The 22,223-nt window shown below is 56.4% G+C and overlaps 1 protein-coding gene across 2 annotated transcripts; it reads left to right on the top strand.

Annotated features, from left to right (window-relative positions):
- Nucleotides 1–2,134: 2,134 nt before the first annotated feature.
- Nucleotides 2,135–10,724, top strand: Bbc3 (BCL2 binding component 3). 2 transcript variants are annotated; one of them, XM_028854947.2, is made up of 4 exons: nt 2,135–2,427; nt 4,757–5,045; nt 6,312–6,502; nt 9,643–10,724. In XM_028854947.2, exons 1-4 carry the CDS (start codon nt 2,185–2,187, stop codon nt 9,757–9,759), a joined length of 840 nt encoding a protein of 279 aa, XP_028710780.1. In that variant the 5' UTR covers nt 2,135–2,184; the 3' UTR covers nt 9,760–10,724. The 2 variants fall into 2 exon arrangements, with proteins under 2 accessions (XP_028710780.1, XP_028710781.1); XM_028854948.2 differs by lacking the exon at nt 2,135–2,427 and adding an exon at nt 2,994–3,111.
- The last annotated feature ends 11,499 nt before the right edge of the window (nt 10,725–22,223 follow it).

Here is a 22,223-nt window from a genome sequence, read left to right as displayed (position 1 = left end):
GTCTTCAGGCAGGTACGGACTGCGAATACCTCCTTGGCTAGAGGTGGGACTTGGGGCCCACTTTCTCTTCTCAGTGCTGGGACTGGGTCCATTTGGAACCGGTGTGAGTGGTGTGTGTGCACAGGTGGCACCACTGCCCTGCTGTGCCCGGAAGACACTGATTCTTTGGAGTCATCCGCCACCTCTGGCTCTTACAGTCTTCTTTCCTATGGATCCCTGAGCCTTGGGGAGAGAGGTTGGATGGAAACATCCCGTTTGCAGCTGAAGGCTCCAAGGTCTCTCACTGTCTGCACACTGTCCATTCGTGGGTTATTTTATTTTTAATTATGTGCATGTGGCCTGGCGGCGGTGGCGCACGCCTTTAATCCCAGCACTCGGGAGGCAGAGGCAGGCGGATCTCTGTGAGTTCGAGGCCAGCCTGGGCTACAGAGCGAGATCCAGGACAGGCACCAAAACTACAAGGAAAAACCCTGTCTCAAAACAAACAAACAAACAAAAATTATGTGCGTATGTGTGGGTCTGTCCACACAAATGCAGGTGCATAAGAGTGGAGCTGGAGTGATAGGCCATTGTGAGCCAGGTGGTAGGTGCTGGAAACAAAACTCAGGTCCCCTGGAGGAGCAGTAAGACCCTTTTCCTTGTTGGTTTTTTTTTGGGGGGTGTGGGTGGGATGAGACAGGGTTTCTCTGTGTAACAGCTCTGGCTGTCCTGGAACTCACTCTGTAGACCAAGTTGGTCTCAAACTCACAGAGATCCGCCTGCCTTTGCCTCCCAAGTGCTGGGACTAAAGGCGTGCGCCGCCGCCGCCGCCCTGGAGCAGTAACCACCGGGCATCTCTCCAGCACCTGCTTTACTTTTTGAAATTGGTCTGTGCCCAAGGCTGGCCTGGAACTCACTATATAACTCAGGCTGGCTCCAATCTTGCAGCCATCCCCCTGCCTCAGCCTCCCGAAGTGCTGGGAAGACAGGTGTAATCGTCCATGTTTACAAAGCGTCTCTTTTCACATGTCTGTGTGACATCCTTTCTCAGTGCTGGGCACCCACAGGTGAGTCATATGTTTGGTGAGGTGACTGGGTTGGGTGAGACCCAGAGAGAGTGTGGGGTGCCAGAGAGACTGACGTCCAAGGCTTTGGGGGAGGAAAGGTCACTCGGTCTTATAAGGGGCGGGAAATGACAGCTAGACACAGAAAAGGAAAGGGAACAGAAACAGCAGACAGGATGAAATAGGGTGCAGGGGGGCTGCCCGGGCATGTCAGTGCCAGGAGCGCAGGGCTGCCTCCTCCCCACGGGTCCAGCGCCAGATTGGTGGGACGCCGGGCCAGGTGTGCACGTTCACGAGTGTATCCCACCATCCATCGGGCCACTTAGCAGGAACCTGTCACAGGAGTGACTTTGGGAGCACAGGTCAGGGGTCAGTTTCTTCTCTATTGGATGTGGTCTGCTTTTGGAGGGTCACTTTCCAAGCCAGCTAGAGCAATCTCGTGGGGCGTGCTTTGGGGGTGTCACTCTGGGGTGCCGTTTGGATGGAGGTGTGTGGCTGGCGGAGACCTGGCAGGAAGCTGTTCTGAGGTGCGGTGCGAATGTCGTGGGCACCTGGGACAAAGTTTGTGAGTCTGAGCCCGCTTGAACATTGTTTGTGCAACTATGTGTGGGGCTGTCACTGTCCGTGTGTGTCCCTGTGAGCCCGTCAGGGGTTTAAACTGGGTATGGGGGGGGTGAGTTTGTGCATCCAGGCCCTTGTCCCGCGTGTGCATCTGTGTCTCTGGCAAGGTGTCTGACTCCAGGTCCCTGTGGCTCAGTCAGCGTTGGCTCGGGGCACCCTAGGGCGCCAGTGGGTCAGTCTGAGAGCGTACTCCTCGGGTGTGGGGTGTGGGTCCCAGTCAGTGTGTCAGTGTGTCAAGTGTATGTCTGGCCACCCCGGGTCTGGGCTGTCCCCACGGTGCTCCTCCTGCCCTGGCCAGGCCCCGCCCCGCCCCCTCGGCTGCAGGGAAACCCCCCGCGCGGAGGTAGGGGGCGCGGTGGCCGCCTGCAAGCCCCGACTTGTCCCCGGCCGCGGGCGGGGCCCTGGCGTCACGCGGGGGCGGGGCGTGGGAGCGAGCGGGAGGCGGGGCGGGGCGGGGCTGCGGCGGAGCCAGCGGGGCCCGGGGAATCGCCGGGCGGCCTGAGACGCGGCACAGAGCCACATGCGAGCGGGGCACCCGGGAGGCGGCGGCGGCGACACCAGCGAGGAAGCAAGCCGCCGTGATCTGGCCGCAGACGCGGACGCGCCAGTAGCAGAGGCAGCAGCAGCCACTGCAGTTAGAGCAGCAGCAGCAGCAGCAGCAGCAAGAAGCCTCAGTGGCAAACCACTCGGCGGGCGCGCCCTCCAGAAGGCAGCCGCCCGCCACCCCATCGCCGCCCTCTTCTGGCGTGTTCATGCCCCCGGGGTGAGTGCGCATCCCGATCCCCAGCCCTGCTCACGAGCGGCCAGGCCGGGAGGGCTCCCTGGAGGAGGTGACGGGATGCGCGGGGCAGGGCGGGCGATCCCCTTGCATTCCCGCTGCCTGTGCCCCCGCTTTCATCACTGGGGACCAAGGCTGGGCCGGCCGGGCCGGAAGGAAGCACCTGGGACTCGGGGCGCGGGGTCTGGGCGCACAGGTGCCACAGCGGTCTGGCGGGTTTGTTTACAAACAATGGGGTTCGGGCTCGCCCGCGCCCCCTGGTGGCCAGTGCGGCCGGGGAGGAGCGTGGCCCCGGGCTCGTTCGGGTCCCCCAGAGTCCCGCTACGGGAGGGTCGGGGTGGGGGGTGGCACCGAGGATCGGCCACACCCAGGGCGCGCGCCCGCCGGGGGCGGCGACAGGGGGCGGCGGAGGCTGCGGCTCCCGCGGGCGGGGGCTGCGCCCCAGCAACAGCCGGTTATTGGCCCCGCGCGCGCTGGGCGGGCGGGGCGGGCGCACGTGGCGGCGTGGGGGGGGGGAGGGAGCTGTGACAGCGGAGGGGCGGCGGGGACCGCGCGTGCGGGGCTGTGGATCTGCAGGTGTCTCGCCTGGGTGTGTGTGCTCGTGTCTGGCTCTCGAGTTTGTGTCCCTACACCGAGATGTTGGCGTTTGTCACCCGGAGGGGTGTCTGCGTGAGTCCTTGCCCGCGTGTCTGCGGGGTGGGGTGCACCTGTCCGTCTACGGGTGTGGGTGGCTCCCCCACACACACCAGAGTTGTGTGCGTGTGCTCCTGAGGGGTGACTAGGGGGGCATCTGTCGCCTGCTTGGTGGTTTTGGTGCTGGTGCGGGCGATGGGGTGGGGGACGGACACTTGGGCTGTGTTTGTGTGTCGCTTGAGTGAGCTGTGTTGGTGTGCAGGGGTCTCGCCCGAGTGTGCGTTGCGTGTGTGTGTGTGTGTGTGTGTGTGTGTGTGTGTGTGTGTGCGCGCGCGCGCGCGCCCGCGCTGTCTCTGGGTGTCTCCAAGACAGTCATCTGCTGCACCCAGCATTTGGGATGGGGTGCCACCCAGTGCCTGATCGCTCCGTGGGTGACTTCTGAGTGGCAAGGGGGCACAAGGCTGTCTCCACGCTGAGGATGGAGGGCTCTAGGCGGGGAGGATCTCGGCGGTGCAGCGGCAGCCTCTCTGCATGCCGTGTGTGTGTGTGTGTGTGTGTGTGTGTGTGTGTGTGTGTGTGTGTGTGTGTGTTGGGTCTGAGGGGCTTGTCACTGTGATCCGTGGCTCGTATGTGTCATGTGGCTCGCTCTCCCTCTCTCTGTAGTGTTTATACCAGTCACGTGAGGCCAGTGTTTTTCTGTCTCTGCTGTAGGTGTGTGTGCTGCTGCTGCTGGTGTGTGTGTGTGTGTATGTGTGTGTGTGTGTGCGCGCGCGCGTGTATGCGTGTTCTGGGGCTCACAGTTGGTTGTGGTGTTTGGGGGCTCAGAGAAGAGGCTGGACCGATGGCTTCTCCCAGCTGTGTCTGGTGCCTCCCCGTGTTGCTGCCCCGCGCGGCGCGCGTGCGAGGGGATGGTGCATCCGGTTGTGATGACATGTGTCTGTGTGTAGCTGCTGTATCCCGGGAGCTCAGACTTGGGGAGGGGGGAGTGTCGCACATTCAGGTGTGTGTGGGGATGATGGGTGTGTGTGTGTGCTAAGGTGTAGTAGGGGTGTCTTGTATCGTGGGGCGTCTGTGTGTATGCAGGAGGAACACGTTGAAGCCTCGTATCTGTTGTTTCTGTGTGTGATGGCTGCATTGTGGATGGGTGAGTGCGGGCATGTCAGCATCGGGTCAGTGGGAGGCTGATGTAAATATGTGTCTGGGGCAGGAGGAGGGCTCTGGAGGGCTGTGTGTGCATGTCTAAGTGTGTCTCCTTGTGTTTTTGAGTGGACCATCTCATTGGGTCTGGTGGGGTGGAGGTCAAGTTGGACACTTCTGTGAGTTCTCTGGTGTCTGAGTTGTGTTCCCATCACACACACACGCACACACACCCGTCCTGTGACAGCCCTGTGTGTCCTGGATGCTCCAGCACCCCTGCTGCGCTCCCGTGTTGGGAAAGTTCTCCCTGGCCCAAGCCCTGAGAGTCCTAGGCAGTTTGCCTGGAGGGCTTGCCACGAACCCCCGATGCAGTCTGTACCCCCACCCCACCCCATGCGCCCATCATCCCCCAGGGTCCCGGCCAGGCTGCCCCCTGGGGTCACCGCGTCGTGGGCGTGAGTGACCTCCAGGCGGGGTGTCTGCAGGGTGGGGTCCTGCAGCCCCCCTGCCGTCGCCCCGCTGACCTCCCCGCTGTGCCCCGCAGGCTCCAGGGAGCGCCATGGCCCGCGCACGCCAGGAGGGCAGCTCTCCGGAGCCCGTAGAAGGCTTGGCCCGCGACGGCCCGCGCCCCTTCCCGCTCGGCCGCCTGGTGCCCTCCGCTGTGTCCTGCGGCCTCTGCGAGCCCGGCCTGCCCGCCGCCCCTGCTGCCCCCGCCCTGCTGCCGGCCGCCTACCTCTGCGCCCCCACCGCCCCGCCTGCCGTCACCGCCGCCCTGGGGGGCCCCCGCTGGCCTGGGGGTCCCCGCAGCCGGCCCCGAGGCCCGCGCCCGGACGGTGAGTGCCCACCCCGCACCCGGGCAAGCCGAAGCGGGCGCCGAGCTGAGTGGGGCCACCGGGAGGGTGTGGCCAGTGTGGTCTTTGTGTAGCGAGAAGCAGGAAGACCGAGTGGGAGACGGGGATGGAGGGGCCGGGTCGAGCGGGAAGTCCCTCTTGGAATCTGACTGCAGTCCCCGGAGTTGCAGCCCACGTCCCTTCCCGGGCCTCGGGCAACAGCTGTTTCTCAGCTCCCCTCCCCCCAGCCCGGGTCCCTGGGCGGCCCACACCCCCCCCCACCCCCACCCCCCGCGAGGACTGCAGTCGGAAGGAGTGTGGCCAGTGGGAGGATGGTCACCTCTGGACTTCGGGGAGGGGTCGGGGGGCCTTTCCCTTTTATTTGAATCTCTTCGGCCCTGGCGGGGCTAGCCCGCAGTCCCCGGGGAGGAAGGGGAGGGGGAGGGGCCATTGTGCTGGGAAAGTCCCCCTCGGGGAGCGGGTGAGGCTCAGCGAGGGAAGGGTTAAAGGTCCCCTGCCTGATGGGCTGTTAACCCTGTGGTGCCCGGCTTACGGGGAATGACCATCTGGGTTTCCCCTTCCCATCTCCCCCCACCCCCCCACACACACACCCCTACAGTCTGCTGAACCCAGGGGTTGCAGAGAGAAAAACTTTGCAACTTTCCCCGGGTCTCAGGGCAAGATTCAGGGAGAATGGAAACTGAGGCTCGGGACCTGGTGTGGCAGGACCGGAGGAGGCGCAAGGATGAGCGCCAGAGGGGGTGGGGCCGACAGGCTCACCCAGTACCCCTGCCCACCCCCACCCCCACCCCCCAGTCCTCCTGGGCAGCCCCGGTCTGGCCTTCTGGTCATCAGGCCAATGCCACATCCGGGGGTGTGGCCTCACTGTGGTTGGGCAGGAGTGAGCTGGAGACCTGAGAGTGGTCACTGGGTGGGGTCAGTGGCTGTATCCCTGTGTGACCTTGGCCACTTCTCTAGGTGGGACCTCAGTTTCCCCGGCTGTCCAGGAGAGCAGGCTAGCTCTGACGGTGTATCAGAAGAGGGGTACTTAGGTCGGATTAGTTGAGGAACTTCCGGGCTGATATGGCCTGCCCTAAGCCCCAGAGCCACTTCCTCAAGACCCCTTTCTGGGGCTCAGGGGCAGGAGTGGGAAAGAGGGGTGTCTAGAGGGGATCGGAGGAGAGAAGCAGGCCCGGTCCCCCTAGGTGCCCCCGGGACGCCCCGGGGCCGACTGGGTGGGTGGTGACCACGCCCCTTCCCCTCTCCCAGGTCCTCAGCCCTCGCTGTCACCGGCCCAGCAGCACCTCGAGTCGCCCGTGCCCAGCGCCCCGGAGGCCCTGGCGGGCGGCCCCACCCAAGCAGCCCCGGGAGTGCGTGGGGAGGAGGAGGAGTGGGCCCGGGAGATCGGGGCCCAGCTGCGGCGGATGGCGGACGACCTCAACGCGCAGTACGAGCGGCGGGTGAGTGCGGGGCGGCGGGCAGGTGGGGAGGGGGGCCGCACGCCCCCGCCAGATGTGCCGCAGCTGCTGGCCCAGCGCGCGCGCGAGGTCGCGCCGGGGACAGGCAGATGGGCGTGTGTTGGGGAGCGGGGGGTGGGGGGGAGAGGAATCGGCTGGAAGCTGGGATTCGGGATGGGCCGGATCGGGACCGGAGCCCCGGGCCCGGCCGGGGACCGCCGCTCGGAGCTGCGGCGCGGCCCGGAGTCGGCGGCCGCGGGGACTGAAGGCGGCGCTCGGCGCGGCGGCTCCTATATCCCGGCTATTTATAGCCGGTGAGTCAGCAGCGCGCCGCGCCCGCCCCGCCCGCCCCGCCGAGCTGCGCCCCGCAGCGCCCCCCGCCGGCTGCTCCGGGCCAGGCCCGCCACTCGGTGCCCCCCACTAGGTCTTCGTCGTCCACACCCCCCCACCCACTCACGGAACCCCCAGCTTTCCCTCGCTCGCCCCCTCCGCCCCCAGCGCTGTGCACTCCGCACATGGCCCTTGCATTGTTTGCTGATTGCAACGGAGAGGCAAAAGCAGAGAGAGAAAGAGCGAGCGAGCGAGCGGGCGGGCCCAGTGATGGTTGATGGAGGCAGGCCCCTCGCTCTGCTCCCCGGCCTTGTCCCCTACCTCCTGGTAGAGGGGCCCTCCTCCCAGCCGCGGCTCACTCCCAGCAGGTTGTGTGTGTGCACGCGCTTTTTTTTTTTTTTTTCCCACCCGCTTACTTGCTCGGTCAGGGGCGTTGTTTTTCCCTCCTATCCTGGCTCTGGCGTCTTCTTTAACTGCGGCTTTCTAAAGTCCTCCATTGGTTACCACTGAGGACATAGGAAGTCAAGTAGCGTGGCCTGGTGGCAGCTTCCTGTAATCCCACCTACTCAGGGAGGAAGAAAGAAAGTTCGAGGCCAGCCTGGGCAACCTAGTGAAACCCTGCCTCAAAAACGAAGTGGAAAGAGCCTTTCAGGTGGCTCTGAGGAGAAAGGCTTTTGCCACCAAAACTGATGAACTGAGTTCGATTCCCCAGGACCCACCTACTGGAAGGACAGAGTCAACTCCTGCCCGGTGTTCTTTGACCTCCGCATGTGCTGCTCATACATAAATAAATATGACCCACACATATTATAATTATATTAAATAGATAAATAATGTGTGTGTTTTAAAAGGGGCTCAGTGGTTAAGAGCACTCTTGCGGAGGACCATGGCTTGTTTCCCAGCTTACAACTGCCGTAAATCCAGTTAGAGGGATGGGGGATCCCACTGCCTGTGGTCTCTGAGCGCGCGCGCGCACACACACACACACACACATTAAAAACAGCATTTTTGAAGTTTAGGGAAGATTGATGTCGCCGACAGACAGTAAGCTATGGGCTCTTTCCGCAGCTCAGAGTGTGGCAGCAGCTTCGTTGGAAACCTTAGGTGGGTCAAGGTCGTCCTCAACTACATATTTAGTTCCAGGACATGAGGATCATGTCTCAAAAATAAAGTTTTTGGGTTGTTTTTTTGTTTGGGCCTGGCCTGGAACTCACAGAGATCTGCTTGCCTCTGCCTCCCAAGTGCTGGGACTATAAAGGCGTTCGCCACTCTAACAAGCTTTTGGAGCACCTGCCTGGGATCCATCAGTGAAGAGCGGGGGGGTGTCTTGCAGGAAGGCATTTTCTAGCATAATTAATTTCTTTCTTTTTTTAATATTTATTTGTTATGTATACAGTGTTCTGTCTGCATATATGCCTGCCTACAGGCCAGAAGAGGGCACCAGATCTCATTACAGATGGTTGTGAGCCACCCTGTGGTTGCTGGAAATTGAACTCAGGACCTCTGGAAGAGCAGCCAGTGCTCTTAACCTCTGAGCCATCTCTCCAGCCCTTTTCTCCTTTTAAAGAGACATCTATCTCTGACTCGGCCCATGTGCTGATGTCTCCCTGCTCCCCCTAATTTAGATATGATTAGATAGGACCGCTAGTGAGCTCACAAGGTGGTACCTGCCACCCTCACCCTGTCCCAGCAGCAAGGAGGAGGAGGACTCAGTTAGTTCTGGACATGTATTCCACTGGTGTCATTAATCTGACATCTGTGAAGTGGATTGTATTCTCTGTAACCAAGAGGGTGAGCCAGGTGAATCTGCTCTGCCGTGTGCTCAGTAGAGGAACCAAATAAAAGCACCTTTTTTGTTTTCTTTCTTTTCTTTGTTTTGAGACACAGTTTTACTGTGTAGCATTGGCTGTCCTGGAATTCACTTTGTAGACCACCAAGCTGGCCTTAGAACTCTGAGATCCGCCCGCCTCTGCCTCCCAAGTTCTGGGATTAAAGATGTGAGGCATCATGCCCAGCTTTCTTTCTTTCTCCCCCCCCCCCCCCTTTTGAGATTGGGTCCTACTAAATTGTCCAGACTGGCTTTGAATTCACTCTGTAGCCCAGGCAGGCCTTGGACTTTCTATTTCCCTGTCTCAGCCTCCTGAGAGGCCTGTCGTGGAGGATTCTAGAAGCTGCATCACACTTTTATTCTGCCTCCCAGGAGAGAACCAGGTGTCACTGACCGCAGCATTGCCAAGAGGCACTTTCTCTCAGCCCTGCCTAGACGGCAGGCTGTTCTTCGCTGGCCTCGTTTGTTCTGGAAATGCTGGGGGGCCCCATTGCGCCCCTCCACGTCCCACCAGCCTTTGGTTTGGTTGGTTTCATTTTCCCAGAAATGGGCCTACAATCTAGCACAAATTTAGCAATCCTGCAGCTTCAACATGTGAAGGGGCCAGGCTTAGGAGTGTGAGCCACCGTCCCGGGTCTCCTCGCCTTGAACGGGCTGCAGTTCAGCCTGTTCCTGAGAGCCCTTGTGATTTGCAAGGGGTGTGTGTGTGTGTGTGTGTGTGTGTGAGAGAGAGAGAGAGAGAGAGAGAGAGAGAGAGAGAGAGAGAGAGCAAGGCAGAGCCATTGACTGCTTTGTGCTGGGCTCTATGCTGTGCGCATTCTGCCACGGTCCTTTCTCTCCTGTCCTGGGAGAGTGTGCCATGGTGGATGGGGGCCTGGAACAAGGCTGGTAAGAGGGTCGCAATCAGTTTGGGGACCAATCTGGGATCTACACATTCTGCCCTGCGGGTCCAAGCTAATCCTCACTTCTCTCTCTCTCCCCCCAGAGACAAGAAGAACAGCATCGACATCGCCCCTCGCCCTGGAGGGTCATGTACAATCTCTTCATGGGACTCCTCCCCTTACCCAGGGATCCCGGAGCCCCAGAAATGGAGCCCAACTAGGTGCCTACACCCGCCCGGGGGACGTCGGGGACTTGGGGGGCAGGACCCCCTCCGCCTTCTGACACCCTGGCCAGCGCGGGGGACTTTTTCTGCACCATGTAGCATACTGGACTGCCAGCGTTGCCTGTCCCAGGGGCACGCAAGGGAAGCCACTCGAGCCCAGGCAGCCTGGGTGCACTGATGGAGATACAGACTTAGGGGACCCTGGCCTCCCGAAAGCCAGGGGAGGGAGGGCTGACGGACTCATGGTGACCGAGGGGGTGGGGACCGAGCCGCCCGCCTCTGCCGCCCACCACCATCTCAGGAAAGGCTGCTGGTGCTGGCTGCCCGTTCCAGCTGCAGGGGGGACCCTGGGGGTGTCCCCAGTGCGCCTTCACTTTGGGCCTGGCCTCAGGCCCCTGGTGCTTCCCCCCCTCCTCCTGGGGAGGGGGCCTGTGAAGAGCATATGAGCCAAACCTGACCACTAGCCTCCTGGAGCCAGAGAATGGGGGGCATGTGACGGCCTTCTCAACCCAGTGCCCAGCCATCTTCCCTGAACCGCCGGCGGGCGGTGACCGATGCCTGCCTCACCTTCATCTGGGGGTGTCCAGGAGGGGTCCAGACTGTGAATCCTGTGCTCTGCCCGGGACCACCCCCCCAGTCCCCATCCATCCCATTGCATAGGTTTAGAGAGAGCACGTGTGACCACTGGCATTCTTTTGGGGGGTGGGAGATATTGGCGGAAGCCACCTCAGCCTTAGTCCCCAGGGCAAAGCGCTGGGGGGGAAAGACGGGGAGTCAGGGAGGGGGGAAATCTCAGAAGAGGGAGGAGTCTGGGAGCGGGGAGGGACGGCCCAGCCTGTAAAATACTGTACATGCACTGCTGTAGATATACCGGAATGGATTTTCTGTACATGTTTGGTTAATTTTTTTTGTACATGATTTTTGTATGTTTCCTTTTCAATAAAATCAGATTGAACAGTGGACACTCTTTTTGCTAGCCTTACCAATGGCAGGGGGGTGGGTGAGGGCACCAAAGAGATCGGGACTCTTGAGCTCTTCACGCGTAGTCATACTAAAAGGCAAGCAAGCCGGCAGCTACTTAGAAGGCCTGAGCAACTAAGAGAAACCAAGTCTTAAAAAAAAGTAATGGGGAGGGGGCAGCTGGAGAGATGGCTCAGCGGTTAAGAGGATCTGTTAAGACCCTCAGCGGTTAAGGTGGCTCTTGGTCAGGAGGATCTGCATTCAGTTCCCAGCACCCACATGTCAGCTCACAATCTGTAACTCGAGTTCCAAGAGATCTGACACCTTCTGGCCCCTGTGGATACCAGGCATGCACACGGTGCACACTACATACAGACCACACACCCATACACATAAAATAAGTAAGGTTTAAAAAAGTAGGAAGGCTGGGGGTGTGGCTCAGTGGTAGAGCCCCTGCCTAGACTCCTACTGGCCAGCAGAGGTTGGGGGCGTGGCTCAAAAGTGCCCAAACCCCCGGGTTCAGTATCCTATACCAAGAGAGAAAAAGGAAGGCCTTTTAGGAAAGGTAGACAAGTAGCTACAGAGCTTGGTACCCACTGCTGTAGCCTTAAAAGGAATAGCTACAGCTGGGTGGTGGTGGCGCACACCTTTAATCCCAGCAGAGGCAGAGGCAGGCAGATCTCTGAATTCCAGGCCAGCCTGGTCTGCAGAGCAAGTTCCAGGACAGCCAGGGCTACACAGAGAGACCCTGTCTCAAAAAATAAAAAAAATAGCCGGGCGGTGGTGGCGCACGCCTTTAATCACAGCACTCGGGAGGCAGAGCCAGGAGGATCTCTGTTAAGTTTGAGGCCAGCCTGGACTACCAAGTGAGTTCCAGGAAAAGGCGCAAAGCTACACAGAGAAACCCTGTCTCGAAAAACAAAACAAAAAAAAAAAAAAAAAGAAAGAAAGAAAGAAAGACCAAAACTAAAAATAAAATAATAATAAAAAAAAAGAGGGCAGGCTCCTTGAGGGCCCTTTATCCTTATTTATTCCATCAGGAGAATGATGTAGTTGGTTTTGAGATTTAGAAGTCACTGTTTGAAGTGCTGGGACTCATCGGTTAGGAGACAGACCCTGTCTGTCCTGGACGATGTGGGGTCTAGCCTGGTCCAGTGATCAGCCTCAAGCTCCCTCTGTGGCTAGGAGTGCACCTTGAGCTAAGATCCAAGTGATTCTAGCGTGCACCACTGCCCTGAGGCCAAGCACGCTGCCAGCCCAGCCCAGCCCTGAGAGACCACTTCGCATCGTGTTGAGAGGAGAGCTCCCCACTTACGTCCTGAGAACTGGCCCAGTGCGGTCCTTGTCTCTCCTGTACCAGCTTTGCCGCGACCCCAGGGAGAAGCAGACGTGAGAGGCATCAAGTGACCCACTCAGGCTGCTGGCACTGTCCCTCTCTGGTGGCCAATGATAGTAAAGGGAGTTCACGGGACGTGGAGCTTCTAGGGGGTGTGGGCACACGGGAGGGGATCTGATGAAACCATACCCACTGCCCTTTGCTGGGCATCTCCATCAGAAGAAAGTATATGTGCTAAAAAGTCCAAGTGTGATGTTATGAAGTTCTTTTTTACGTGTGTGTGTGTGTGTGTGTGTGTGTGTGTGTGAGAGAGAGAGAGAGAGAGAGAGAGAGAGAGAGAGAGAGAGAGAGAGCGCAACTTGCGGGATTCAGATTTTGTGCTCTACCATGTGGTCCTGGGGAACAAACCCGGGTCATTAAGCTTGGCTGCAAGCTCCTTTACCGGCTGAGCCATCTTGCTGACCCTTCTCATAATTTTTCTTTCGGGCTGCAAAATTTCTCACTGTGTTTTCAGCGCAATGATTCTCACCTCCATCCTCTTAGGTCTGGTGAGTACGTTTTTCAGCCCCAAGCTATTCATTTGGTTCTTTTGTACCATGTGTTGCTGATTCTTCATCCACCAGGAACCTGTTCTTTTTCCTTTTTTTTTTTTTAAAAAGAGTCCCATGTACTCCAGGCTGACCTCCAACATGTTATGTAGTGGCGGTCTGCCCACCTCTGCCTCTGTTCGACCTACTTTTCCTTTGTCAAAGATTTATTTTTATTTGATATATATATATATACGTGAGTGACGGACGACGTAGGTGTGTGCATGCTTGGGGCCTGGAGAGCACATAAGAGAGCATGGGATTGAGTTACAGATGGTCGTGAGCCGCTGTGTGGATGCCGGGAACTGAACCCGAGTCCTCCGCAAGTTCAGCCAGTGCTCTGAGCCGCCCAGCCACCTCTCGAGCCCCGCCCCCACTTTTCCTTCTTTTCGTAGATCCAAACACACTGTAGGACGGAGAGTAGAAAATTTCCCCCTTACATCACCAGAGACCCGGAGACTCACAGCCAGAAGCTACACTGTGTAAACCCAACGGGCCCCTAGAAAAATAAACCCAAGAGGAAAGGAAGCAGCTGCAGGCACCACGGCCTCTGCCCAAGGGATGCAGGAAGTAAGTGGTCCCACACCTTCCTAGGAAGAGGCTCCTGGTCTGAAGTTCCACCCCATGACCCGTGGCAAGATAGTACCAGTACCTCCGCTCTGCGCATGTCCCCGCCCTGCTGTGGCTGCTTCAGGAAAGGATGGACTTTTCGTTGTTAACATGTCTATTTTCTCCTTAAAAAATATCAGTGGGCTAGAAGTTAAGAGCACTCGTTGTTGGCCGGGCAGAGGTGGTGGCGCACGCCTTTAAATCCCAGCACTCGGGAGGCAGAGGCAGGTGGATCTCTGTGAGTTCAAGGCCAGCCTGGGCTACAGAGTGAGTTCCAGGACAGCCAGAGCTACACAGAGAAACCCTGTCTCACCTGCCCCAAAAACCAAACAAATAAGTGTACCTGCTGCTCTGGCAGAAGACCTGAGTTTGGCTCCCAGCACACATGGCACCTTTCAAAGATCTGTAACATCAGCGTCCAGAGGATCTGATGCCCCTCCTAGCCTCTGTGGGCATCAGACATGAATGTTGTGCATATATATATGGTGTGTGTGTGTGTGTGTGTGTGTGTGTGTGTGTGTGTGTGTGTATTTTGGCTGCGCATAACTTTACCTGCTGGCCCTCACATATTCTTTTTTCAGTGTGTGTGTGTGTGTGTGTGTACACGTGTGCACACTCCTAAGTGCAGGTGGCCACAGAGGCCAAAGGAAGCAGCCCCCCCCACAAACACAGATCCTCTGGAACTAGAATTACAGATAGTTGGGATCCACCATTCGGGTGCTGGGAATCGAACCCAGGTCCTCTGCAAGAGCCAGTACTTTAACCCATGAGTCATCTCTCCAGCCCCATAATGGGTATATTATTCTTAAACCCATCACACAAACTGAATGAGTGAGTCATGAAAACTCATTTGCCCATGGCCATACAGCTTCACGGTCGAGTCTGGGTGGAGCTCAGCCATCTGGAAGGCTTCCCTCTGAACACTTACGAGGGTGACCCTCGGGGAGGGGAGTGGGTATAGCCAACACATCCAAAAAGCATCTCACATTTCTCTCCAAAATCCTGAGTTTAGCCCTGAGGACAGCTGTTGGATTTATGAGGCCAACAGGCTGACAGGCTGCCTGCCTGATGCAGTGAGGATTTTGATGTTGTTGTTTATTCTTTGAGATGGGTTCTCACTGTGTAGCCCAAGCTGACTTTGAACTCATGATCTTTAGGAGCAGCTGGAAATATAAGCATATTCTGCTAACACACGGAGTTTCAACTGAGAAGATTTTGAAGATGGCAGAGAGAGCTTCTGAAATGACCCAGAAGGGAAGCTGCTTGCTGTAAGTTTCCATAGCCAGATATGAAGTCTCTCCACCACTGCAGAAAGCCAAATCAAGCTGAATTAAAAATAAAAGACCAGGCAGGACAGTGGTGCACGCCTTTAATCCCAGCACTCGGGAGGCGAAAGCAGGATCTCTGTGAGTTCGAGGCCAGCCTGGTCTACAGAGTGAGATCCAGGACAGGCTCCAAAGCTACAGAGAAACCCTGTCTTGAAAAAAACCAAAATAAATAAACGAATAAATAAAAGACCATGTTTATTGGTAAAATGCTCCCGGGGACCTTTTCTGGTCCCCAGAGATCTAACTGGGAGAGGAGATGGAGGACCACCTTGCTGTTCTCTGGGGGATAGTTCAAACACCCTGTACATGGGGTCTTGAACAGCTCCTGGGGAGGAAGCACAGCTTGATGGGCTTCCTGAGAAGGGTGGGGCTTGGCATGGGGTGGGGGTTTAGACAGAGCTTCCAACTGAACATCTCAACCTTTTTGGATATATGGGTGCTGGTCCAAGTGTGGCTACTTCCTGCTGGCATGGGACAATGTGGGGAGAGGGAGTCAGTCAGTGGGCTCATGCCCAGCGAGAGGTGTGGGTGAAGAAGCATTCAGTTAACTGCCATCCTGGAGACCTCAGGGATCTGTTCCACGAGGAAACGGAGAAGGCAAGTTGCTAGGAGAAAAAATAGGTTGCTATCACCAGCCTTATGAATGGGACTAGCCATGGGGAGAGTGGAGATTGTCAGTAAGAATGGAGTAGAGATGTGCCCTGGTTGTACAAAGACGAATGAGCAAGGCAGAGGAGCAGATAGGCCTTTCTTTGGCACAATTTGGAAAACCGGAGGGTGGAGGGTCTCAATTGCTGGACAGACCATGTATCCTGGATAGGTGTCTGCTTGAGCCTGCAGAGATGGTACCAGCATGGATGTCCCAGGAGCCTGGCAGCCGAGGGGGTGCTGAGGATCATGGTGTAGGATCCTGTCCATCTGGGCTCTCGAGATTCAGGAGCTAGCTGTTTGAGGAGTACTTGGTCCCCTGGGGAGAGTGGGGCAGGCTCAGGGGCAGTTGGGTCCGTTGGTGTGGGGGCAGGGAGATAGCTGTCAGCATGTGAACGGAGAAGGGACCTCAGAAGGGAGAGATAGGGGAGGTGCCCAGCCAGTGGGGTTGTCTGGACCAGGAGGTGGTGACTGAGGAGGAAGGACCTTCCACAAAGGAGCTCAAAAGGGCTCAGGCCTGTAGCAGAGTGTGGGGTGGCCCAGAGGTGGGTTAAGGGCCTATGGCCAAGATAACCTGAGTTCAATGGAGAGCTTGGTGAACTGTTGTTTGATGAGTCCCTTGGCCTTCTCATCCTTTCCTGAGGATTGTGGACAGTAGAGGCTATGGAGCTTCCAGGAGATGTTGAGGGCTTCTGACATGAGCTCGGGGACCCCGGAACTGAAGGCTGGCCCTTGGCCCTTTGGATGGGCTGTGGCACGCACCAAACTGAGAGATGTGTTCAAGGAGTACCTGAGTCACCACCCCTGCTGCTTCCCTGGAGCTGGGAAATGCCTCTATTCATTCTGATAAGGTATCAACAAGAGTTAAGAGATAGTGGAGCTTTTTATGAGTGGGCACGTGGTTGAAGTTAACCTGCCCGTCCTCGCCCGGTTGGTGTCCTTGAGGCTGGTGCAGGGGCTGGCATATCTGGAGGGCACAATGTGGGTTGGCCTTGGCACATGTCTAGCAGGAGGAGTGGACCTGAAAAATACGGGCTTGAAGATGGGTGGGGTCGAAGGGGGCCTCTAAGAAGTGGAACAGAGCTTTGGGGCCTGTGTGTAAGGCTGGTGGACGTCTGAAATGACGGACAGTGCCTGGTCCTGAGGGAGGATGAGGCAGTTAAGTAAAACCATCCATCCTTTGTCTGCGTGGCCCCCTTTTTCAGTTTGTCCCTCTCCTCTGGTTGGTAACAGGGCTGATAAGAGGGTGTCAAAAACAGAATATGTTCTGTTGATCCAGAGGAGCTGGAGGACGGTCCCTGGGCTACTGAGTCAGCCTTGGCATTGTCTAAGGCCACTGATGTCCTCAGTCGTGGATTCTACTTCTGCAGGGAGCTGGAGGGCCTCCAGGAGCTTGGCTATAAGGGGTCCGTTAACTATGGGAGTGCCCCTGGTAGTGAGGAAGCCCCTTTCCCTCCACAGGACAAAATGGGTATGGGCTATTAAAAAGGTGCATTTGAGTCAGTGTAGATGTTAGCCCGTTGACCCTTGGCCATTTGAAGCGCTCTAGTCAAGGTGATTAATTGGCCTTTAATTAATTAATTGTGAAGAGGTCCTCATTGGCAGGCCTCAGTTGTTTTAGTGGAAGTGACCACTTCACATGCCGCCTGGCCGTTTCCTGATCTGTCTATAAGAGAGCTTCTTCCATCAATGAAGAGGGGAAGTTGGGGGCTTGTGAGGGGTTGGTCTAGGAGACCAGGCCTCCACAGTCTTTGGGCAGGAGAGAGAGGGGTTAGAGAGAAGGAAGGCACAGGGAGGAGGGTTGTGGGGTTTAGGGCAGGGCTGGGGGCCAAGGTAACCTGGGGTTTTTCTAGAAACAGTCAAAGATCTGAACCCGTGAGAGCCTAAGGAAGGGGAGAGAAGAATGACTCAGAAGTCTGAGAGGCAGTGGGTAGAGTACACAGTGATGGGCTGGGACACGGTGATTGTTTTTCCTTTTTATTTATTTAGTTTTTTCGAGACAGGGTTTCTCTGTGTAGATTTGGTGCTTGTCCTGGATCTCATTCTGTAGACCAGGCTGGCCTGGAACTCACAGAGATTTGCCTGCCTCTGCCTCCCGAGTGCTGGGATTAAAGGCATGCGCCCCCGCTGCCCGACTTTTTTTTATTATTAAATAAATTTTATTAAGAAATTTTCTATTCATTTTACATACCAACCACAGGTCTCCCTCTCCTCCCTCCTCCTGCTCCCCAGCTTCCCCCCTCCAACCCACCTCCCCATTCCCACTTCCTCCAAGGCAAGGTCTCCCATGGGGAGTCAGCAGAGCCTGGTACATTCAGTTGAGGCAGGTTCAGGCCCCTCCTCCCTGCACCAAGGCTGTGTAAGGTGTCCCACCATAGGCACTGGGCTCACGCACCAGGATGGATCCCGATCCCACTGCCTGGGGGCCTCCTAAACAGTTCAAACTAAACAATGGGCCAGGGTGATCTTGAGGGCCATCCAGGTGAGCTTGGTCACTGCCGCCAGGGCTCTCAAGCATGGCTGCCATGCACACATGGTGATGTTCGAAGGCCCAGCTAGTTGGACTAGAACACTGGTAGCCAGTCCCAACCTTCCATCTACAGAAATGATAAGGTCCGGTGGGGTCTGGAAGAGCTAGGGCGGGAGCATTAGCGGCCAGGTCGGTGAGGGTCCTGTTGGGCGTCTCTCTGGCTCCCTGGTACGGGGGCTTGGCTGTAATGGCAAAGTTAGGGATCCAGAGATGTTAGAATCCCACCAGGCTCCAAAATGAGAAAATCTGGTCTGCCGTGGTCAGGGGCTGTAAATCCTACAGGGCTTGAACCCTGTCAGAGGTGAGAGTCTCAGATCCCGTGCTGAGTTGAACACTCAAATACACCACAGTGGGAGAGCAGAGCTGAGCTTAGATGGGAAACACTGTATCCCAGGAGCCGAGGTCGTTCAGGAGCGAAGGTGGCCCACTGGAACGGAGGCAGGGAGGGACTGCAGAGGAGGAGGTCGTCCACATACTGGAGGAGTAAGGTAGGACTGGACTCAAAGGTGGGAAGATCCCAGGCCAAGGCTTGCCGCAAGAAATGAGTGTGGCAAGAATCCTAAAGAATCTAATAATAAAAACCCAGAGCCAGGGATTGGGGGAAACGCTGAAAGATCAGAGGAAACTTCTCACCTCGCCACCTCCTCAGCCGATCCTGTCTCATGAATCCTCAGACCGACGCCTGAGTCCTCAGCCGAAAGGCTCTCCGAACACCATGTGCCTTTCCCTGCCCAGCCATTTCACTTCCTATCTCAACCTTCCTAGTGCTGGGATTGATGGCATGTGTGCTTCCCAAATACTGGGGTTAAAGGTGTGTGCGGCCACTGCCTGGCTCTCTTTCTCCCCTAGACTGGATCAATCTCTTGTAGCCCAGTGTGGCCTTGAACTCACAGAGATCCAGATGGACCCCTGCTTCCCGAGTGCTAGGATTAAAGGTGTGCGCCACCACTGCCTGGCCTCTGTGCTTGACTCTGTGGCTGGCTCTGTCCTCTGATCTTCAGGCTGGCTTTATTTCTTAGATTACAAGCGTCACCACAAATGAGGGCGGTCCCAGAAACCCGGAGGGAGTACAGTAAGCTGTGTGGAGGACCGGGGGTCAGGGTCTTCCCAGGTAAAGGCAAAGAGGAAGCCTGAGTCAGGGTGTAGAAGGAAAGGTCCACAGCGGTAAGATAGAAAGTTGTAGGAGGAATGTTAGAAATAAGGGTGTAGGGGTCGTTGAGCCCTGGGCATGTTGGAATAACTGCTTCATTAACGAGGCAGAGGTCTTGAACTCAACGGTGAGCCCTGGAGGACTCACGCACAGGAAGAATGGGGTGTTGCAGGGTGAGTCGATGGGAATGAGAAGTCCCTGAGATAAAAGGCAAGTAATAATGGGCTTGGGGCCCCAGCGACGGGTTTCAGAAACAGGAACACCGCGGTCTGGAAGGGAAGGACGAGGGGTCCCTAAGGTGAACTAGCATTAGCTGGTGATGAGTAGCAACCACCAGGGTGGAGATAACCCAGGCTTGGGGATCTACTGGATTCGGGAGAGTAAGGACAGGACAGTCTGGGGTAGGGACCTGTGAGGCTATTAAGAGGAGTGTGTGTGGGGGCCAAGGTGAGTGTGACCCCAAAGAGGCTGGGGATATCATGGCCAAGTAGAGGTACAGGGCAAGCGTGTCAGGTCATAGGCTTGGAAAAGATAATGAAACTCCTTGACATAAACCGAAAGGTTAGCTGCGAAGGAACCTAACCGCTTTTCTATCTGTGAGAGGTCCTGAAGGGAGAAGGGACTCAAACCATTCTCTCGGTTCAGGCCATCTCTCAGAGGGGGCAGAGGAGGGCAGGGGACCAGGTAGGAGAAGACACTGGAAAGGATTGGGGGTGGGTAGGCCAGTGTGGATGGGAACCAGGGTGTAGGTTATGAAGCATTGAAGGATGGGGGGGTGGGTATAGAAAAGAGAAGAGGCGGTGGGAGAGAGGGGGAGTGGAGCAAGCTGGCCCTCAATCTTTGTCCAGGAGGGGGAAGAGGGAAGGGGTGGAAAAAGAGAAGAATGTTGGCCACCAAATGGAGCGTGTGGCAGTGTAGGCGAGGGAGGGGACAGTTTGAGGGGGGGTGGGGGAGGGGCCAGTGTCTTTGGTGGCATGGTCAGGGGGGAATGTTCAGGGTCCCAGTTCCCAGATAAACGGGGATCTGGAGGCGCTTCGACCCTAGCCAACAAGACCTGGGCCGTGGGACACCGGCTACAGAAGGGCGGGAGTGCAGAACCCAAAAACCTTTCCAAGCACTTGTCTCCACGCTGGCAGACATTTTCAAGATCATGGAGGATGGTAAATTCAAAAGTTGCCTTTGGTGGCCACCTTGACTGGTTATCAAGAGTATGTTGTGGCCATGCTTTAGAACATGAGGAAACGGGGTTCCGGACATATGGTAGCCGATAACCCCAATTTGAATAGATTTTGTAGAAGACACATGGGTGTTTGGGGATGGGAGTTAGAGCCGCCCACACCTGCCCACTTCACACGCCTGTGCTGGAATCCAAGTGTAAAGCCATGGATCCAGTGCTACAGGCTTTGGGCCTAGGGTGGGTCTGGGGTGTGCCAAAAATGGTGGTCAGGTTGGGGTTGCCCCTGGCACAGCCATGTCCTGGTAGGGTACCCCAAAACAGGAGAGGCCCTGGACCTCTAGAGGCAATGACTTGAACGGGCAACTTACCAAGCCAAAGATTCAAGTCTGGCGGAGAGGGGGTGTAAGGAGGAGTGGTTTTTCACCACGGGGCTGGGGACTGATAGGAAAAGTTCAGCTCTTCCCGGCCAATGCACCAAGATGAAAGGTTTCTGTACCCCCGATATTAAGTCTCTCTGTCAATGCAGTAAGCCAAATCAAGCTGAATTAAAAATAAAAGATCAAGTTTATTGGCAAAACATTCCTGGGTGGCCTTTTCCGACCCCGAGATGGGACAGGGAGGAGACTGGGCAGTTTAAATCCCCGCAGGCCCGGTCAGGAGCAGCTCTAGGGGAGGAGCCACGGTTTGGCAGGCTTTCTGAGAAGGGCGGGATTTGGAATGGGGTGGTGAGGTCTAAGTGGAGCTTCCAATGGAACACTTGCTGCCCATCCTGATGACCTGAGCTGATTCCAGGACTCACAGGAAGAACAGACCCACGACTGCCACTACCAGGGGTGGCCCAGATAAAGGTGGGCCTTTCCACTTCAAATGGTTTAAGTAAAAAACTTCACAGGAATAGCCATTTTAGTTAATTCCAGATGTAGTCAAGTTGACAAGCAAGAATAGCCAAAGACAAGTCCATTCCTTGTCATCTTGACACACAATTCTATCTCCTTATATCAAGTTTAATTTCCAAATGAAAACAATAACCAAGACATAATTACACCTAATTATCTCCCCAAACACTTACAAAAGCATCAATTTTATGTTTGTCTCATTGTGTAGCCTTGGCTGCCATTGGAACTATGTAGATCAGGCTGACCTTGAACTCACAGAAATCCACCTATCTCTGCCTCCTGAGTGCTGGGATTGAAGGTGTGTGCCACCACTGCTTAGCTGCATTATAAATCTGTTGTCTGACCTCAGAATGAGCACTGTGGCATGTGTACCTGCCCACATAAGTAAACCCATACTCAGTAAAATGCCTAAAATGTGTTTTAAAAAGCAGCCAGCTAAGTCTGAGCACACAGGTGTTAGTCTTTGCTTTATTATTTTTGCTTCCTTTGGAACTCATGATCCTCCTGTTGCCACTTCCTGGGTTCTGGCAGTACAGGCACACACTACCATGTCCAGCCCTGTGGGTTTGTCTTCTGTGTGGCCTCTTCTCCAGCACGCTTTGAAAAGGGTGGCTAGAAGTAGAGGCACTGTGTGGCTCTGAGCAGCTCATCCCTCCCTCCCCCCCCCCCCCCGCCCCCATGCCTCCCATGATCGGATCTTCTGCAGGAGAGTTGTGCACCTTCCAGAGGGTCTAGAGGCCACCACTGTCCTGAGAACCTTTCCAGAATCTTAAGGATATCCACTCCTATAATGTACTTGTAATCTGGAGTTATGTGCATGGAATTTGAAAACTTAGTGACATTTCTTGCCTGGGGTCAGCATCTTCAGATTCGCCAGAGGTCCTCCTGGGTGACTCAGTCTGTTAGAGGCACAAGCTAGACAGTTTGTTTCACTAAGTTCAAGGTATATGCTCCTCCTTATGACCAAGGCTTAAACTGCAACTGCAAAGGTGTCATTTGTCGGTCCTAGCCCATGAAATTCACATCAGGACTGATGGCCCCAGCCCAGCATCTTGTCTATACTAATGGTGCCCAGGAAGGGAGTCCTTCACAATGGGTCCCGCTGCACCTGGCACAGGTTTGGGGACAGGGTGGGAACTGTGTGTCTGGCACCAACCAGAACACAAAGGGCTAAGAATCGGAGCTGATGGTAGTGCAGGGAAGTGCTGTCTTATGAGCCGTAGGCCTCTGCTCTCCACTT

Source organism: Peromyscus leucopus, chromosome 1 (genome assembly GCF_004664715.2).
Source record: "Peromyscus leucopus breed LL Stock chromosome 1, UCI_PerLeu_2.1, whole genome shotgun sequence".
Taxonomy (NCBI): Eukaryota; Metazoa; Chordata; class Mammalia; order Rodentia; family Cricetidae; genus Peromyscus; species Peromyscus leucopus.
Note: the sequence above shows the minus strand (reverse complement) of the source record. Positions and strands in the feature narration are given on the sequence as shown.